Source organism: Penicillium argentinense (genome assembly GCF_028826775.1).
Source record: "Penicillium argentinense strain IBT 30761 chromosome Unknown utg000011l_segment0_segment0, whole genome shotgun sequence".
In the NCBI taxonomy this organism is placed as follows: domain Eukaryota; kingdom Fungi; phylum Ascomycota; class Eurotiomycetes; order Eurotiales; family Aspergillaceae; genus Penicillium; species Penicillium argentinense.
In genome coordinates, this window is record NW_026622670.1 from 364,100 (window position 1) to 379,578 (window position 15,479).

A 15,479-nucleotide genomic window follows, 5' to 3' on the forward strand; every position below is an offset into this window, starting at 1 on the left:
CCCTCCGCTTTGCGAAAAAGCAATTCGTTTTTAGGTTCCATGACCTGCTGCTAGCTTGTTCGTCTCCATCTACTACATATGCATCGTCACATCAGTGCGTCATAATGCAGAGAGATCTTCAATCTCAAATTTTTCGCTCTTTACCTCGAGCGCCAAGAGAGGAGTGCAAGGTATAACGTTTTACAGGGCCCACAATTGCATGAATTCTGCGGTGAGAGGGTGATTTTCTGTCTACTGTAAGGCTGGTATGGGAGTAGTGCTACTGTAACCGTTTGCATTCAGCTAGTCGTTTTTGGATTCTTCAGCAGCCGGCAACGTTCCCTCGTCCTCTTATATCTTTCTGGATACTCTAGGCTTCACGCTAGTCTCTACCGTCTTAGCCAAAGTACCCGTGGATTGCGATCAGACAAAATGCCAGCCCTCGCTGAGGTTCTTGAGAAATGAAGTCTGCTCCTCCAATCCCTAAGCCAAAACGGCTTCACCCTCCGCCTCATCCGTAATGTCCGGGTCAAGCCAGCGCAAGTCCGAAGCCCAAGCGAAAGTCGCAGCGGATTTTCTGCGTCTCGACCCCGTATTCGCGGACTGGTTCCTGTCATACTGGAAGACATTCGTGCATTCCGTCGATTATGTGAGAAGTCATGTCGAATTCGCTAATTTGGATGATTACCTCGATTTTCGCGTCGTTGATGCCGCTACAATGTACCACACCCTCCTATTCTTTCAGAAGTCCAGAGCAAGCTAACACTACCGGCACAATAGCTGGATACTCTCCCTCCTCCGCTAGAGATCAGGCATCTACCTAACGCTCGACGAAGAACGAGCCGCTGGACCAATCAACTACGTCGCATACGCCGCATTGGCACTGACGAACCTTGGGAAGCGGAGTACCGATTGCACGTCGAGAGTAAAGGCGAGACACCGCTCGTCAACGCGGTGAATATTTCTATAGTGTCCAATGGCATTTTGCAAGAGGCCGCGAAGGAGGTTATTAGCGCTGAAATCACGGCTCATGAAGAGCGGTTCTGTCAGCTCACGAAAAGTATAAGGCGACGGCTGAGCCGGCGGAGTCAATTGTAAGACTTACGGATCTGCTGGAAGGTGCTAATGGCTGGGAACTTTGTTTGGAGTCTTCGTATTCCGAGATATTGAAAGATTGAGCGGGTTCGTATCGGGATCATTTTGAGGGTTTGGTGAGGAGAGGTGTTGTGTTCTTGGGATATCGGTACGTGTTTCGGATTCTTTTGAGGAGGGGAAATGTGGGGATGTTTCGAATGGGTATATTGTGAATGGAGAGTGTTAATGGTACCATGCCGACAAGTAGGGCCCATGTCGCCCGTGGTGAGAATAAGACGAATGGGGAGCATTGAGCGAACATCTAAATAAAATAAATCAAGTTTTATTCCATCGATTTTACAATACATACTCATCTGATCTTTTGTACACCGCTATCATGAAGCTGTCCGTATAGTTCACTTCTTTCTCTTACCCGCCACCCGGCGCCGCTTCCGATCCGATGATGACATAATCAGCCGAGTCGGCTCGGTGGGGGACAACATCGGATATGCTTGACGGTGACGGAGATGGGATGAATATCTAGAAATTCATCTTTTAGATAAAAAATAATTAACTGAAACGAAGTTTGACTGCAAAGAGCATTTAGTGCATATTCATTTTAACATGTCAATTGCAAGTCATGTGGTTTGCAGTGTTCACCCCCCCATACGGCAGAGCCCTTAGCCGATCTCCAATGCCGGGGCCAGTCGACGCCGCAGCAACGGTACTGGCCGACTGCGCTACATCCGACCCCGGAATTCTACCCGGCACTTCCCTATAAGAGTTGCCGCCGCGGAGTAGCTGTTGGGGATTTTTTGGCCGGGTTGCTTCAATTTTCCTACACTCTCGTCCTGTACAGGTACATCAACAGATTCTCCCGGGTCTTACATCGCGCGGCCTCAGAACCACCGTCCCGGATATACGCATCTTGGCACATCTACAAATTTCGCCGAATCTCAATATAACCCCTCGCTTTCTCCGCAGCCATGGCTTCTCCAATTCCCCGTGGTATCAAGCAGGTGCTCCAGAAGTCGCCCAACGACATTGTCATTCTTTCGTCTCTGCGTACCCCCGTTACTCGCGCCAAGAAGGGTGGTTTCAAGGATGCCTACCCCGAAGAGCTGCTCGCCAACGTCCTGCGCGCGACATTGAAGGCCAACCCCAACCTCGATCCGGCCCTGATTGAGGAGGTTACCATTGGTTCTGTGCTGCAGGAACTGGGTGGTGCGAAGGCCGGCCGTATGGCTCAAATCCACGCCGGATTCCCTCACACTGTCCCCTTCAACACCATCAACCGCCAGTGCTCCTCCGGTCTGGCCGCTATCACCGCCGTTGCCAACGGGATTCGCGCTGGCGCTTGCAACGTCGGTGTCGGTGGTGGTATGGAGTCTATGACTCGCAACTACGGCTCCCGCGCCATTCCCACCGTCCTCTGGCCCGAGCTGAAGGAGTCGTACTCCCAGGATGCCCAGGACTGCATCATGCCCATGGGTATCACATCTGAGAACGTCGCTAAGCGTTACGGTATCTCCCGCGCGGACCAGGACGCCTTCGCCGCCGACTCGCACAAGAAGGCTTCCGCTGCCCAGAAGGCCGGCCGCTTCGACAGCGAAATCGTCCCCGTCACCACCAAGTTCTACGCCCCCGAGCACCCCGAAGCTCCGCCCCAGGACATCACCGTTTCTCAGGACGACGGTATCCGCCACAACCTGTCCGTCGAGAAGATGGCCTCGCTCAAGCCTGCCTTCGCTGCCGACGGCGCCAGTACCGCCGGTAACAGCTCCCAGGTTAGCGACGGTGCCGCCGCCGCTCTCCTGATGCGCCGGTCCACCGCCGAGGAGCTCGGTCTCTCTGGTTCTATCAAGGCCCGCTGGGTCGCTTCCGCCGTTGCTGGCTGCGCTCCTGACGAGATGGGTGTTGGCCCTGCCGTTGCTATTCCCAAGCTGCTGCAGAGCGTTGGTCTCTCCGTTCCCGACGTCGGTGTCTGGGAGATCAACGAGGCCTTCGCCTCGCAGGCGCTTTACAGTGTTCGCAAGCTCGGCATTGATGAGGCCAAGGTTAACCCCAACGGTGGTGCTATTGCTATCGGCCACCCGCTCGGTGCTACTGGTGCTCGCCAGCTGGCTGATCTGCTTCCTGAAATGGAGCGCAGCGGCCAGGATATCGGTGTTGTCAGCATGTGCATTGGTACTGGTATGGGTATGGCTGGCATGTTTGTCCGCGAGTGAAAAAGCCTTTTGATTTCGGGCGTTTCTGTTTCTCTGTTACAATATGATGAGCGATGCATGTGTATATACATTTCGCATACAATAAATGACTTATTGACTTCAAAGTTCCTCTTTATTCTTGTGGTTTCCGATGCTGTGCTAGTAAGGGAACTCCTGGCCAACTAGTTTTTCACTCAATCTCCAGAGTCTTTCTGCTTCAAAGCTACTGGTTGCCCATGCCTTTACGGTGTCTACCAAGGGGTCGGCGATATGGGAGTAGATCAAGTAGTCTCCATTATTAGCAGCGGCATAAACCTGTTAGCAACTCGTGTCTCTGAAATCGATTTCATTTGACATACCTTTAATAGCCGGACCAAATGAGGCATATAGATGAGTCGAAACTCCTCTTTCCAGCATCTTGGGATCAAACTCTGTTCTCCAACCTTCAGCATTTCCAAGTCGTCGATCGATCGATACTGTGTATGACACGTTAGAACAGCCATAAAGTGGCTGCATATATCTCAACTCACAAAGTCCCTCTATGTCAACATTCTCCCAATCAAGGTGACTTCCCAGATTCGTGAATATCACACCAGGGTTCAGACAAAAAGCAAGCAAGCCATGCTTAACCCCCAGCTTATTGGCAAGCGACAGGTCCATCAGCATATTTGCCGTCTTGGATTGCCCATATGCAACCCATTTATCATAGGTCTTTCCTTCCTGTATTTATGTCAGCATGCTTACTCTCAGAATCCTCTGGGAAAATTCACATCAAAATTGAAATCATCTAACCGAAACGGACTAAGCCGGTACCCATCACTAGAAACCATAACAACCCTTGGACACGGCGACTTGAGCAACTTCCCCATAATAAGATTCGTGAACAGAAAGGGCCCAAGATGATTCGTCGCAAGATGTGACTCAAACCCATCCACAGAAACTCCATATTCCACTGCCATGATTCCGGCATTGTTGAATAACACATCGATGACAGGGACATCTTCCCAACTGTTGAGCTCATTTGCCGCATTCCGTGCGCTCTTCACGGAGCCCATGCCCACTTCCACGAGGCGGATTCTCACTTTCGGGCTCTCGAATTTTAATGTCTTTGACACATTGTTCTAATCTGGCTGTGTTTCGGCCGGTAAGAATCAGACAAGCGGGATCTGCTTTTGCAATTTGTCGGGTGTAGAGCCCGCCTAGAGAGCCTGGTGAAGCTCCTGTGATCAGAATATTTTTGTATCTAATCAGGGCCGCGTAGTCGGTGACTAGTTCGGTGGCTGTTGTGTTTGGAACTGTATGGGGCAGGCATATTGGTGCAGGGCGGCTTCAAGTTAGGCTTTGAGCAAAAGTGCACTATGATAGGTACCAACACTCAAACTTGGATATTTTTATAATGAACATTTTAGTATCCAACCTTTGATGTCCTGACATTCTAGATTCTGCGAAGGGGCTTGCGAAGGCCAATGTCCTTCGGCTGGACCGATTATATCCGGAGCTCAGCCTTATGGCCGATTATGACCGCCTAATTTCCGTTTAAAATCCAAAATGAATACTATTCATCAATATATGATCGAAAACACTGTGAACGATGAAAAGTGACTACTAATACGTTAACGTGCGATGTTCTCAAAACTGAATCTTTTCAAACTGAACTCGTCTCCTGAATATATATTTAGCAGGTCTAAGTCTTGAATCTAGTGTATGCCCCCCAATATGACCTGAAGTTTACTCTAAATCTGAAAAGAATTATTGGAGCAATGGAGTAAATGATGCCATCGAAAATACTATCTAATTTATTAAAAACAGTGATCAAGTTGGGTGAGGGTAGCTGTTCCACGCTGGCCGCATACAAGACGCCAAGCCATGACTCACGTGACCACCATCTCAATTTGTTTCCCCGAGCAAAAGTTGCAGCGCATACAAGGAATCCAATACAACCGCAACGCAACAATGCGACCCGTCATGCGCCTGCCTCTTCGCGAGGCGCTCTACGTCTGCTCGAATTGCAGGCAAGGAGCCGCACCGCGCGTTTCTCCCCTGGCCCGCCAATTCCAACTCCAAACCCGTCGCTACGCCTCCGACAACTCTCCGACCTTCCTCGAAAGAACCCGTCGCAAGCTTTGGGACGGCGAAAAACCCCCGGTGCGGAGGACCCCTACACCGGTGAATCGCAGCTTGCGCAAGCGGAACCTTCGCAGACCGGACTGTCTGAGGGCACATCGGAGACCAAGGGCGAGCTGGCTCTGGGAGATGGATACGTGCAGGCGGAGACTTGGGAGGGATTGACCAGTGTTGGTTACCTGCCCAAGGACGAGTGGAAGCAGACAGGTTCCGCCCGTAACGATGTATATCACCGGTATGTATTGCCTGAATTTCCGGCCGGCGGGATCGTGAAACTGGAGCGCCTCCCCTGGATCTGAAGTTCTGAATGATTTCTCATCAATTGATCGTTTCAGATTCGGTCGCGAAACTCGGATCCGTCCTACTCTCACCGCGGCTCATCAGACTGCCGTCGAGATCTGCTTGCTGCAACTCCTTGGCAAGGATTTGACCAGCATCTGCCATGTCGACCACCACAACGAGCAAATTCGAGTCATGCTGGAGAAGTGTACAGTGCAGGCCACCGAGACCGGTCAATGGGAGATTAAGTTCCCCGATGCGCAGACCAAGGAGGCTCTTGTCTTCGTGTTCAACCAAATCGGCGGCGGAGAGCCCAACAACCAGATCGAGTCTACCGGTGACTTTGTCGAGCGCGACCCGAAAGCTGAATCCTACCGGGCTCTCTCCATTGCCGACTCTGATATTAAGTTTGCCGTTCGTTTACCTGCTCTGTATCATCCCAGGGATCAATCATGCTGACAATCGTCAAAATAGTACATCAAGCGTCTGTCTCAGCTTATCGGCCGCCGCATCCCGGACAAGTTCATTAGCGCCTCGAACACCGTCGACGAACTCATTCAGGCGCTCTCATCCAAGCTGAAGGAGAAACCTGTCGATGTCAACCGGAGGCTTTCCAAGCAATGGGCCGCCGGAAACTTGCCCCCCAACCTCGGATTCCACTCCTCGCGCCTCAGCCGCGGCGACCGCGACGAGGACTTCGGCCGGAAGAAGGCCATCCACGCCGAATACTTCGAGCGTGGTCTTGTCTTTCCCCGGGAGGGGAAGAAGAAGGCCATATCCCAGAATGCGGAGTAGGTCATTCATAATGTGGGGGGGGGGGGGATTGAAAATTTGACAATTGGTGGCTGCCGGTGTTCCCACTAGCGGTGTCTGTAAAGATGAGGATGCTTGAGGCGCCTGACATGATCTTGCTATCATCATTGAAGCATTTTTTTGTTTTTGATATCAAGAGATTTTGTGTATACTAGGAATTTATTTGCATTTGTTTGATTCGAAAGATTTTCATTTTGAAAGTACAAAATGCAGGCATCATGGCCATCGTAATCGACCTACTTACCCTAAACCTAAACTCCAAATTCAACTCCGTATAAGACCACAGTCGTGATTGCGAACTATGAAAGCAACGCTGAAATATTTACCGCCGCCCGGCAGCGGGAATAGAGAAACCTCTGGTCATGAAATCACCAGTCTTCTTACCATCTTCCTTCTTGGTAAAGAGACTATCGATATTTTCATTGCGACCCATCATCTTGCGCCGCTTATTCTTCTCATTCTCCTCTTCCAGCACACGGGCCGCAAGCGATGCCGTAGAAGCATTCTTGATGCCATTTCCAGAGGTAGCCGGGTTCAGGGTGCCAGTATTGCTTCGACTGTTTGATCCCGAAGCCGGCTTCGGAACCACAGTGTCAGGCTTCTCGGTGGTACCGCAGGGAGCCTCGGTCGAGGTTTCCGCGGCGTGCTTCTTGCGCTTCTTTGAGCCTGGTGCCTTTTTGAGGGAGTGGGTGAGGCTTTGCTCGGCGAGCTTTTGGGCGCGGGTGAGGAGACGCTGCTTTTCTTCTTCTTTGGTCGGCAGGATTGAGATGATGTTGTCTTGGGTGTAGGGCTCGTTGCACTGTTACGGGTTAGTATGATGATCTGAGAAGTATTGGAGACATCGAGAACATACCTGGAGACATTTGTCTTCCTTCAGTTGACGAATAGCCTCCTCAGCAAAAACATGACCGCAAGGCACGAGATAGACGGCCTTCATGCCGGGGCCCAATGGCTTAGCGGTAATCGGGCAGATCCAACCCTCACGGCGCTCGTGACGGTGCGCATTGGTGTGGTCAGAGGGGTGTTCGGAGAGCTCGGTGTCAATTTCGAAGTGAAGCTCGACGACATCGCGGAGAGACTTCACACGGCCGCATAGCACTTCCTCGCAGTCAGACTTGGAGCCGATGCCCTCGGCGTCGTCACCGGGAAGTAAAAATTCAAGCACCGCGTCCTTGTTGTACAAGTTCCCGACACTGTCTGAGACGATAGGCCGTGCGAGCGCCTTGTGCGAGAGCGGGCAGTTCTTCCAGGCGTGTTCTTGCTGTTCGCGCTGGGCTTCTTTCAATTGCGCCGTGCTCGGGGCGCGGGCCGCTTCGCGGACGAGTTCGCGGCGGGTGGGGATACTATAGGGATCAGATCAGCCTATGGAAGAAATTCCAGGTTCACCTATATCATCAAAACTTACCTTCCACCGTCGTTACCCATCTTGAGTACTGTCGAGAGCGTTGCGCAGATGATCGCCTTGCCACCACGATAGAGGCGCAAGATAGCGGGATGACTAATCACATATCGGCGGGATCGGCTTATCACCAGCTGGCACGAAGCTCTCTCCGCAATCCTTCCCCAGCTCAATGCCTCAATCATGAGATTCCCTCAGTCGCTTTTCCTGTTGGCTGTGACTGGGTCTGCGGCCCGGGCCAGCAGCGACAAGGTCGCCCGCCCTCGAGGTGTCGCTCCGGAATGTAAGTACAAGAACCCTGATGTGTTTATCCCCACCCCCGGATGGCGTGTCCACAGCTGGTGGACCGTTATTGGGACCCTTGAGCGCATCAACTCGTTCCTCTGTAGGTTCCATATGCTAATTGATATGAATTGGAAGTCGCCAAATACTACCAGGACCAAGAGACCTTCACCTGCATTACGAGCCCTGCTGTAAAGATCCCCTTCTCCGCCGTGAACGATGATTTCTGTGATTGCCCCGACGGCAGTGATGAGCCTGGCACGGCTGCTTGCTCTCACCTCTCCCGCAACTCGCCTTTGACTGTCGCGGACCACCCTGGAAACAGCGACTTGGATCCTTCACTCGCGCTGCCCGGATTCTACTGCAAGAACAAGGGCCACCGGCCGTCATTTGTGCCATTCCAGCGTGTCAATGATGGCATCTGCGACTACGAGCTCTGCTGCGATGGCAGTGACGAATGGGCCCGTGTCGGAGGTACAAAATGCGAGGACCGCTGCAAGGAGATTGGCAAGAAGTGGCGCAAAGAGGAAGAGAAGCGCCAAAAATCCATGACTGCCGCGTTGAAAAAGAAGAAGGAGCTTCTTGTGGATGCTGGACGACAGGTTCAGGAGATTGAGGATTACATCCGCCGCTTGGAGGCCGAGGTCAAGGGTTCCGAGGTCAAGGTTCGGGGCCTCGAGGCCAATCTGAAGAAGGTCGAAGAAGAGGAACGCAAGGTCGTGAGGACATCTGGAAAGGGTAAAGGCAAGGTGAATGCTCTTGCTGGTGTTGCAAAGGCCCGAGTTGAGGAGCTGCGCCTGGCACTGTCCAATGTTCGTCAGCAGAGAGATGATCTCCGTTCCCAGTTGAAGGAGCTCGAGGACATTCTGTCGAAATTTAAGGTTGAATATAACCCCAACTTCAATGATGAGGGTGTCAAGCGTGCGGTGCGCAGCTGGGAAGACTATGCTGCTCGCGAGATGAGCACTGGCGAGATCGCGGCCGAAGAACTTGACTTGGATATGATCACCAGGGCCGATGACGAGAATTCCGGGGTTCACTGGCAGCACTGGGAGAACACTGAAGATGGATGCAATGATTCTGAGATCCGTAAGTTGCCATGTATTTTCCTATATTTGATCTCGGCGCTAAGAAAAGAGTAACAGTGTACAAGCTCGCTGCTTGGCTTCCGCCTACTCTCGTCAACTTCCTGGAAGATCAGTACTTCTCTGTGAAGTCTTTCCTTGAGTCTCGCGGATTCATCTCCAAGACTGAAGAGGACTCTGGCTCCGAATCAAAGGCACTGACCGAGGCCCGTAATGCCCTGAAGGCCGAGGAAGATTCCCTCATGGAAATCAAGAACAAGCTTCGCGACGAGCGTGCCGACCTCGAAAAGGACTACGGTACCGCTGGTATCTTCCGCGCTTTAAAGGGTCAGTGTGTCCAGCAAGACGCGGGCGAATACACCTACGAACACTGCTTCCTGGAAAGTACCAAACAGCTCCAGAGAAAGGGCGGTTCATCCATGTCTATGGGCAAGTTTGTTCGCATTGGAAGCACCAGCGTCGAGGAAGTTAACGAGGCCGGTGAGGTGGTTTCCGTTGAGAAGATCGCGCTCGAGTATGACCGTGGCCAGCATTGCTGGAACGGTCCTAACCGCTCCACCAAGGTTGTCTTGGAGTGCGGCGAGCAGAACGAGATTCTGAAGACGGCCGAGGATGAGAAGTGTGTCTATTCCATGCTCGTCACTACTCCGGCTGTCTGCGCTGGCGGCGAGGAAAATGACGGCGCCCCTCGTTCGAAGGATGAGCTATGAGAAATTTTCTCATTTGATTGCATATGTATCGATTGTTCGGATGTACAACTTTCAGTGCCTGGGTTGTAGTCTGTGAGCATTAGATTTGACCCTAGTAACTTCCAGCGATTTTCATTCCCGCCACCCCACCCATACTGCAAGCTCCAACACTTTGTGAAGTAATGAGGTCCCCACCTTATGCAGATGATACAGTGTAGACTTATGCCCTAAAGGTGTAAAGGATCACTGGTGATGCATTGTCGACCAGCCAAGACCAGCACTTTATACAGGGCAGCCGCTACTGTGTATGTTTACAGCCAGGAAAAGATCTCGTTGGACATCCTATATATATATTGCATGGCTCAAAGACCTAAAGACACAAGGATACACGAAACCAAGCCCATCCAAAGGACTCCAATGTCCTAAACCACACCCAAACATTCAACCATTTCGATGGAGATAATGGAGATAATATTGCACAAGAGAGACGCCACAAGCAAGAATCGAAGCTAGTTCGACAGCAAGGGAAGGCCCGGCCTGGTATGAGTCGTGGAGTTGGAGGAGGACGGCGGTGGCGAAGGCGTGTGAGCTAGCTTAGTGCTGGTAGATTCATCAGAACTTCCTTCTATGAAGATATCATTTTCCCGGGGAAAGGAAAAATGGAAGAGATTTGAGAAAAATATGGAAGACATACGCTGCAGCTAGAGCAGGAGCAGGAGTTGCAGTTGCCGGAGCAGCAGTTGCAGGAGCAGGGAGACATGTTGGCTGGAGCGTTGGTTGATGAACCGTTTAAGATTTGTTTGAATGAAGTAGCTTTGGTGATGAGATGGTTTTCGACGTGGATGAAAAAAGAGGATGTGGAACGGGGGACTTCAACGCGACTTTATACTTGGGTCTCGGTATACCCCTCACGAGGAGCCTCGCCTTGAGCGCTTGGTTGCTATGATGATATGACTGCCTATGGGCGATTGTCTAGTGTCTCTTGAAATGACTGTCCCGAAATAGAAATTCAATTATTCCTTTGAAGGCAGGTATTTCCCCTTTCGTGTCCGCATTTCCACGCTCAACCCTATCGGAGTACTGTCTTGCAGGAGGCAACCTCAGGCGCATCGCGTGGTCGAGTCAAATGGGCTCACACTATGCAACTATGCGCTGCCCTCCCCGGCCTCCACTTTCTTCTTCCTTCTCACGCGCTACCCGCCTGACCCGGATCTGAATGGGTAGCTCTAACGCTCTCGCCAATGGGCGACCGCGGTGCTGGTTTCAGTGCCCGGTTTTCGCCAATAAGGCGCATCTGGCGTCGGGTGGGAAGGTGGGGAGGGGGCGAGGTAGTACGTACATAGCTCAAACCACGCAGAGTGAGGGTCTTGATTCCCCGAAGGTCGTCTCCGATCTGTTTTCTTGTGGGTGGATCTTCCCATTGGTGCTGGGGGTTGCTGGCGTTTCTCGGACCGACCGACCAGATTCATGCGGATGACGATGTGGGTGGATGTGGTAGGCTGCTCTGTTTTCTTTGTTTCTTTTGAAGTTTGTTTCTATTTCCTTTTTTGTTCTGGTGCGTCGACAGATGACGGTTTAGTTTTTCTTGTTTTCCATATGCTTGGGACTGTTTGATCCATGTGTTTACTTCTCGAGGCACAGGATGAAATATGCCAGGCGTACCTATAGCATCCGTGATTAAAGAATATCGTACTGTACATTATACTCGACGGCAATATTGACTAGGAGCGGGCCCTTCCGACTGTCTTACGATGTATCGTTTCTCCGGTTTACACTGGGGGTTTGAACTATGTGGACCTCGAATGGGGAACACCATACCACCATAAGCCCTCACAGCCTTCGCTCATCCTGATTTTGAATTTTCCCGATATTGCTAGCAGGCCTTGGACCTCTATCATACCACGAAGCATCGCGGACGTGTTTCGGAAGACTGGATACTGCAGATCGGTCCTGACTGCTGCTCGAGATCCACGTTCGTTTGCGGACGGGCCTCACATTACCACATGCATACAGTCACGGGCGACAGGGGCAACGTGGTCCGCCCTACGGTGGGGTCGAGGAGAATTTTCCGGCGCCAGGAGCGGCGCAGGGTCGGGATCTGGGCCTGGTAGCCTATGAGGAGGCTGGTGTTTGCGCAGTTTGGGGACCTTGGAGGAGGGGCGCCTCAAAGGCTTATTGGCAGAGTGGCCGGTTCTGTCTTGCGCCGTGCATATCCCAAGTCCACTGCAGTGGAGTCCAAGTATTTACTACAGTATGTTCCTCATGGGTTGTGCTTTTGGCGGACAAAGCGACACACTTGGGGATAGGGTTGTGCTGGTATCAAAAGAGAATCGACCGGGCCAACGGGATCGGCGGGGGCGAGAATACGCCCTCAGGTCCCACTGGGCAGTAGTAAGAGCATTCAGAGCAGAAGACGGAAGCAGACACCTGATCTTTTGGTGCAAAATCAGATAATCGGAGCTTGTGAAGAGCTCCCTGCGTTCTCACCGGGGACCTACAGCTACCCTCGCACGGGTACAAGATCGGGCCCAACGTGCGTTTTGGCCCACAACAACACAGACGTGCAGGTCTGGGAATCAAATCGAGCAGGGCCGAAATACCGAGAAATAAAAAGTGGATCGTTTCGTCCTCATCGTGCAGAGAACTCGAGGCTACCGGCGCATATCATGCCCTGGTCTGACCCCACGGACCCTCCCCGACTTGCAAGCAGTATAATGCTCATTGGCTTCCAAGGCCAGAATTGCAGGGTGGCCAAACCAGTCATGGAAGTCCCGCTGCTATTTTCCTTGGGTAGGCCCGGCCCAATCTGGACGCTGGTATGAAAAAAATAATGAAGAACGGAGGCTTCTGGGGCCCGGCCGATGTTTGATGCAAAAAAGGCGCATCGGCAAATATCAGCCGCGGGAACCGAGGGAAATCTGGCTTCACTCGGCGTGGAGACGCTGCCCGATCCGGAGATTATAACGAGCAAGATGAAATGGTTTGACGTATGCCTAATGCTGTAGAAGGCTGTTGAGTTGGAGTCGGAGAGCGGGCTTTGTTCATTGCCGCAACGGAGGCGGCGTCTGATCCCGCATGGAGGGGGGTTACGTCAAGCTGCTTCCACGCAGTTTGGGCGATTATCACTGTATGCTGCATTTGCACATCGCGAAGACCGTCGATGTCGTGGCATATCTGCTGTCAAAGGAGGATATGATGCGCAGTTACGCTCATCACATTATCCCCTCCACTTGAGTCTAAATGACCCGAATACTGGGTCGATGCCCACAAGGTACTTGGTAGAAATAATAAAAGTGATTCAGCAATCCGCCGCGGTCATGATTGACTACAGAAGATCGACTAGATAATTTTCTTGGTTTTGAAAAATGATGCGGTCGACTTTCTCCAGCGCTTCCCTATCTCATTCCGCCCCCAATCTCGCAGTCACACTGCAAAAATCACATCTCTCGCTGATCTCCATTGCATCCCCCAAAATGAAAAAGATCTGCTAGACCACTGCAACTTGCCGAGGCCGTCAACGCAGGACGTCGAGTGGTCTATTTCTATAATCGGAAAACGCAGAGGGTTAGCCGTGTGTTCACGTCACATCACAGTGATAAGGCGGATAGGGAGTTGAGGGGAGTTGAATTTCACATACGGGGCACTGGCATGCGCCGGCAGGGCACTGGCAGGAAGCGCCGCAGCTGCAGGTGTGTCCGGGACCTGTTGGTGGTCAGCGTTGTCCATGACGGTCGCAAATACGAGTGCGAATCCCCCCGCCATGACCCCGCTTTGCCAGGATTCTGGTCAAAAGGCAAAGACCATGGCACTTGGGAGGGTTGCAAGGGGTGCATAAGCGACGGACATGTTGACTCACCCATTTTGAGATTTGAGGTGTTTCGTTGAACGAGTAGTTGGCTTTGGATGATGGTGGGGGTGTAGTGGAGGTGGGGAAGAAGAGAAGTTGGGGCGGCTTCCAATTTATACTCGACGTGCCCGTGACTTTCCGTCTCCCCTCCTCGTTTCGCAGCCCCGAGATTGCAAGCGCGAGCACATTTCTGCACTCGCCCCGCCTGAGCACATATACCGCACGTCTGACGCAGGATTATAGCTTACGGTTCGTGCGACGCGCGCTGCGATTAGCGAAGCAACAGAACAACGGCCAAGGGTTTCACAAAGAGTACCTGGAAACGGGAGAGCGCCCATTTTCCAAACAGAGCGCAAATCAGATTCAAGATAAAAGCAATCCCAACGGACGATCCTTCCGCATGGCGACCTCGGTAACTTGTCTGTGCGGAGGCGTAGCACAATCGATTCAGCTCGATCCTGCAACAGACCACTCTCGTCTCCAACTATGTCATTGTTACAACTGTCGTGCGGCCAGTGGACTACTGTGTACATCATACTACCCAATGCAGCATGATCCCAGCACTTTGGACGGACTCCAGCAGTATCAGGAATCCCCTCATGTCAGCCGCCTTTTTTGTAGGACTTGCGGCGCTCATGTCTTTGCTCGGCTGGAACAAAGCGAGCGATATTTAGTGGCATCGGGGGTATTAGTAGCGCGCAACACACCTCCGGTCAAGGCAATTCTGCATTGCAAGACCGACGATACTGGCGATGGGGGTCTAAGTACTTTTCTTCCAGGTTGGCCATCGGTGGACCGGTGCGCCTTATGGGTGAATTCCGGACACTCGACCAGCGGTGATGCCAGCGAGACCACGATTCCGAAAAGACGAAATGCCCCAGCTGAGCATCGAGATAAGCTGCATGCTCAATGCCACTGCGGAGGAATTGACTTCTATATGACGCCCCCAGACGCCTCGTCTTCCCAAGCATGGTCACCGTGGTGTGACTTGCTGGTTCCGTACCACTCGGGAAGTTCTGATAACCCGGACGACGTGAAATGGTGGTTGCGCGATGGAGACACCAAATTTCTGGCAGGAACCTGTGCTTGTAGGTCTTGTCGACTCGCGAGCGGCTTTCCCATCCAGACATGGGCCTTTATTCCCAAGTCAAATATCTTCAATGCCGACGGATCACCACTCTCGTTTGACCGTGGAGCCATGCGTCGACACACCAGCTCTCCAGGCGTATACCGAGAATTCTGCGGTGTCTGTGGGGCTACTGTCTTCTGGCATAACGATGGGCGTCCGACTATCATTGATGTAAGTGTGGGACTGTTCCAGGGAAAGCAAGCAAGGGCAGAGCAATGGCTGGAATGGGCCACCGGGCGAGTAAGTTTTGCAGAGACGGCTGCTCAGAGCGATCTGGTTGAGCTCTTGGAGAAAGGAATGCGATTGTATTCTGCAACATAGCGGTTGTATCAAGTTTGGATTCTTGGACCTGAAGGTATCAACCGATTTTCTACTTTTGACAATACTCTAGTTAGTTAACTAGTTACATACTGGCTCCCGAACAAAGTCCCTCAGTAACTAAGGCAAATAAATAACTTTTTAGTTAGTTACTCGCTAAGTTAACTAAGTGGTGGTAGTTCTGCCGCTTTTGACCGCCTGCAGCTGACCTGCGCTTCACTCGACACCACCGCCTTCTGTTTACGCCGCCACCT

The 15,479-nt window shown here is 52.1% G+C and overlaps 7 protein-coding genes across 7 annotated transcripts; 5 read left to right on the top strand and 2 right to left on the bottom strand.

Annotated features, from left to right (window-relative positions):
• Positions 1–499: 499 nt before the first annotated feature.
• On the top strand, positions 500–937 carry N7532_011140 (Terpenoid synthase; the record flags this gene model as incomplete). The annotated part of the gene is made up of 2 exons (XM_056623631.1): positions 500–628; positions 785–937. The coding sequence occupies 2 exons, from the start codon at positions 500–502 to the stop codon at positions 935–937; spliced, it is 282 nt and encodes a 93-aa protein (XP_056468619.1).
• A 1,102-nt stretch (positions 938–2,039) lies between these two features.
• Positions 2,040–3,281, top strand: N7532_011141 (3-ketoacyl-CoA thiolase peroxisomal; the record flags this gene model as incomplete). Its single annotated transcript, XM_056623632.1, has 1 exon — positions 2,040–3,281. The coding sequence occupies one exon, from the start codon at positions 2,040–2,042 to the stop codon at positions 3,279–3,281; it is 1,242 nt and encodes a 413-aa protein (XP_056468620.1).
• Positions 3,282–5,213: 1,932 nt separating this feature from the next.
• N7532_011142 (mitochondrial 54S ribosomal mL50 protein) lies at positions 5,214–6,458 on the top strand (the record flags this gene model as incomplete). The annotated part of the gene is made up of 4 exons (XM_056623633.1): positions 5,214–5,405; positions 5,462–5,619; positions 5,720–6,077; positions 6,138–6,458. 4 exons carry the CDS (start codon positions 5,214–5,216, stop codon positions 6,456–6,458), a joined length of 1,029 nt encoding a protein of 342 aa, XP_056468621.1.
• Positions 6,459–6,798: 340 nt separating this feature from the next.
• Positions 6,799–7,901, bottom strand: N7532_011143 (replication termination factor 2; the record flags this gene model as incomplete). Its single annotated transcript, XM_056623634.1, has 3 exons — positions 6,799–7,275; positions 7,330–7,819; positions 7,882–7,901. 3 exons carry the CDS (start codon positions 7,899–7,901, stop codon positions 6,799–6,801), a joined length of 987 nt encoding a protein of 328 aa, XP_056468622.1.
• Positions 7,902–8,058: 157 nt separating this feature from the next.
• Positions 8,059–9,952, top strand: N7532_011144 (uncharacterized protein; the record flags this gene model as incomplete). The annotated part of the gene is made up of 3 exons (XM_056623635.1): positions 8,059–8,158; positions 8,296–9,246; positions 9,303–9,952. 3 exons carry the CDS (start codon positions 8,059–8,061, stop codon positions 9,950–9,952), a joined length of 1,701 nt encoding a protein of 566 aa, XP_056468623.1.
• Positions 9,953–13,513: 3,561 nt separating this feature from the next.
• N7532_011145 (uncharacterized protein) lies at positions 13,514–13,791 on the bottom strand (the record flags this gene model as incomplete). Its single annotated transcript, XM_056623636.1, has 2 exons — positions 13,514–13,713; positions 13,788–13,791. 2 exons carry the CDS (start codon positions 13,789–13,791, stop codon positions 13,514–13,516), a joined length of 204 nt encoding a protein of 67 aa, XP_056468624.1.
• Positions 13,792–14,322: 531 nt separating this feature from the next.
• On the top strand, positions 14,323–15,228 carry N7532_011146 (GFA family protein; the record flags this gene model as incomplete). Its single annotated transcript, XM_056623637.1, has 1 exon — positions 14,323–15,228. The coding sequence occupies one exon, from the start codon at positions 14,323–14,325 to the stop codon at positions 15,226–15,228; it is 906 nt and encodes a 301-aa protein (XP_056468625.1).
• Positions 15,229–15,479: the final 251 nt, after the last annotated feature.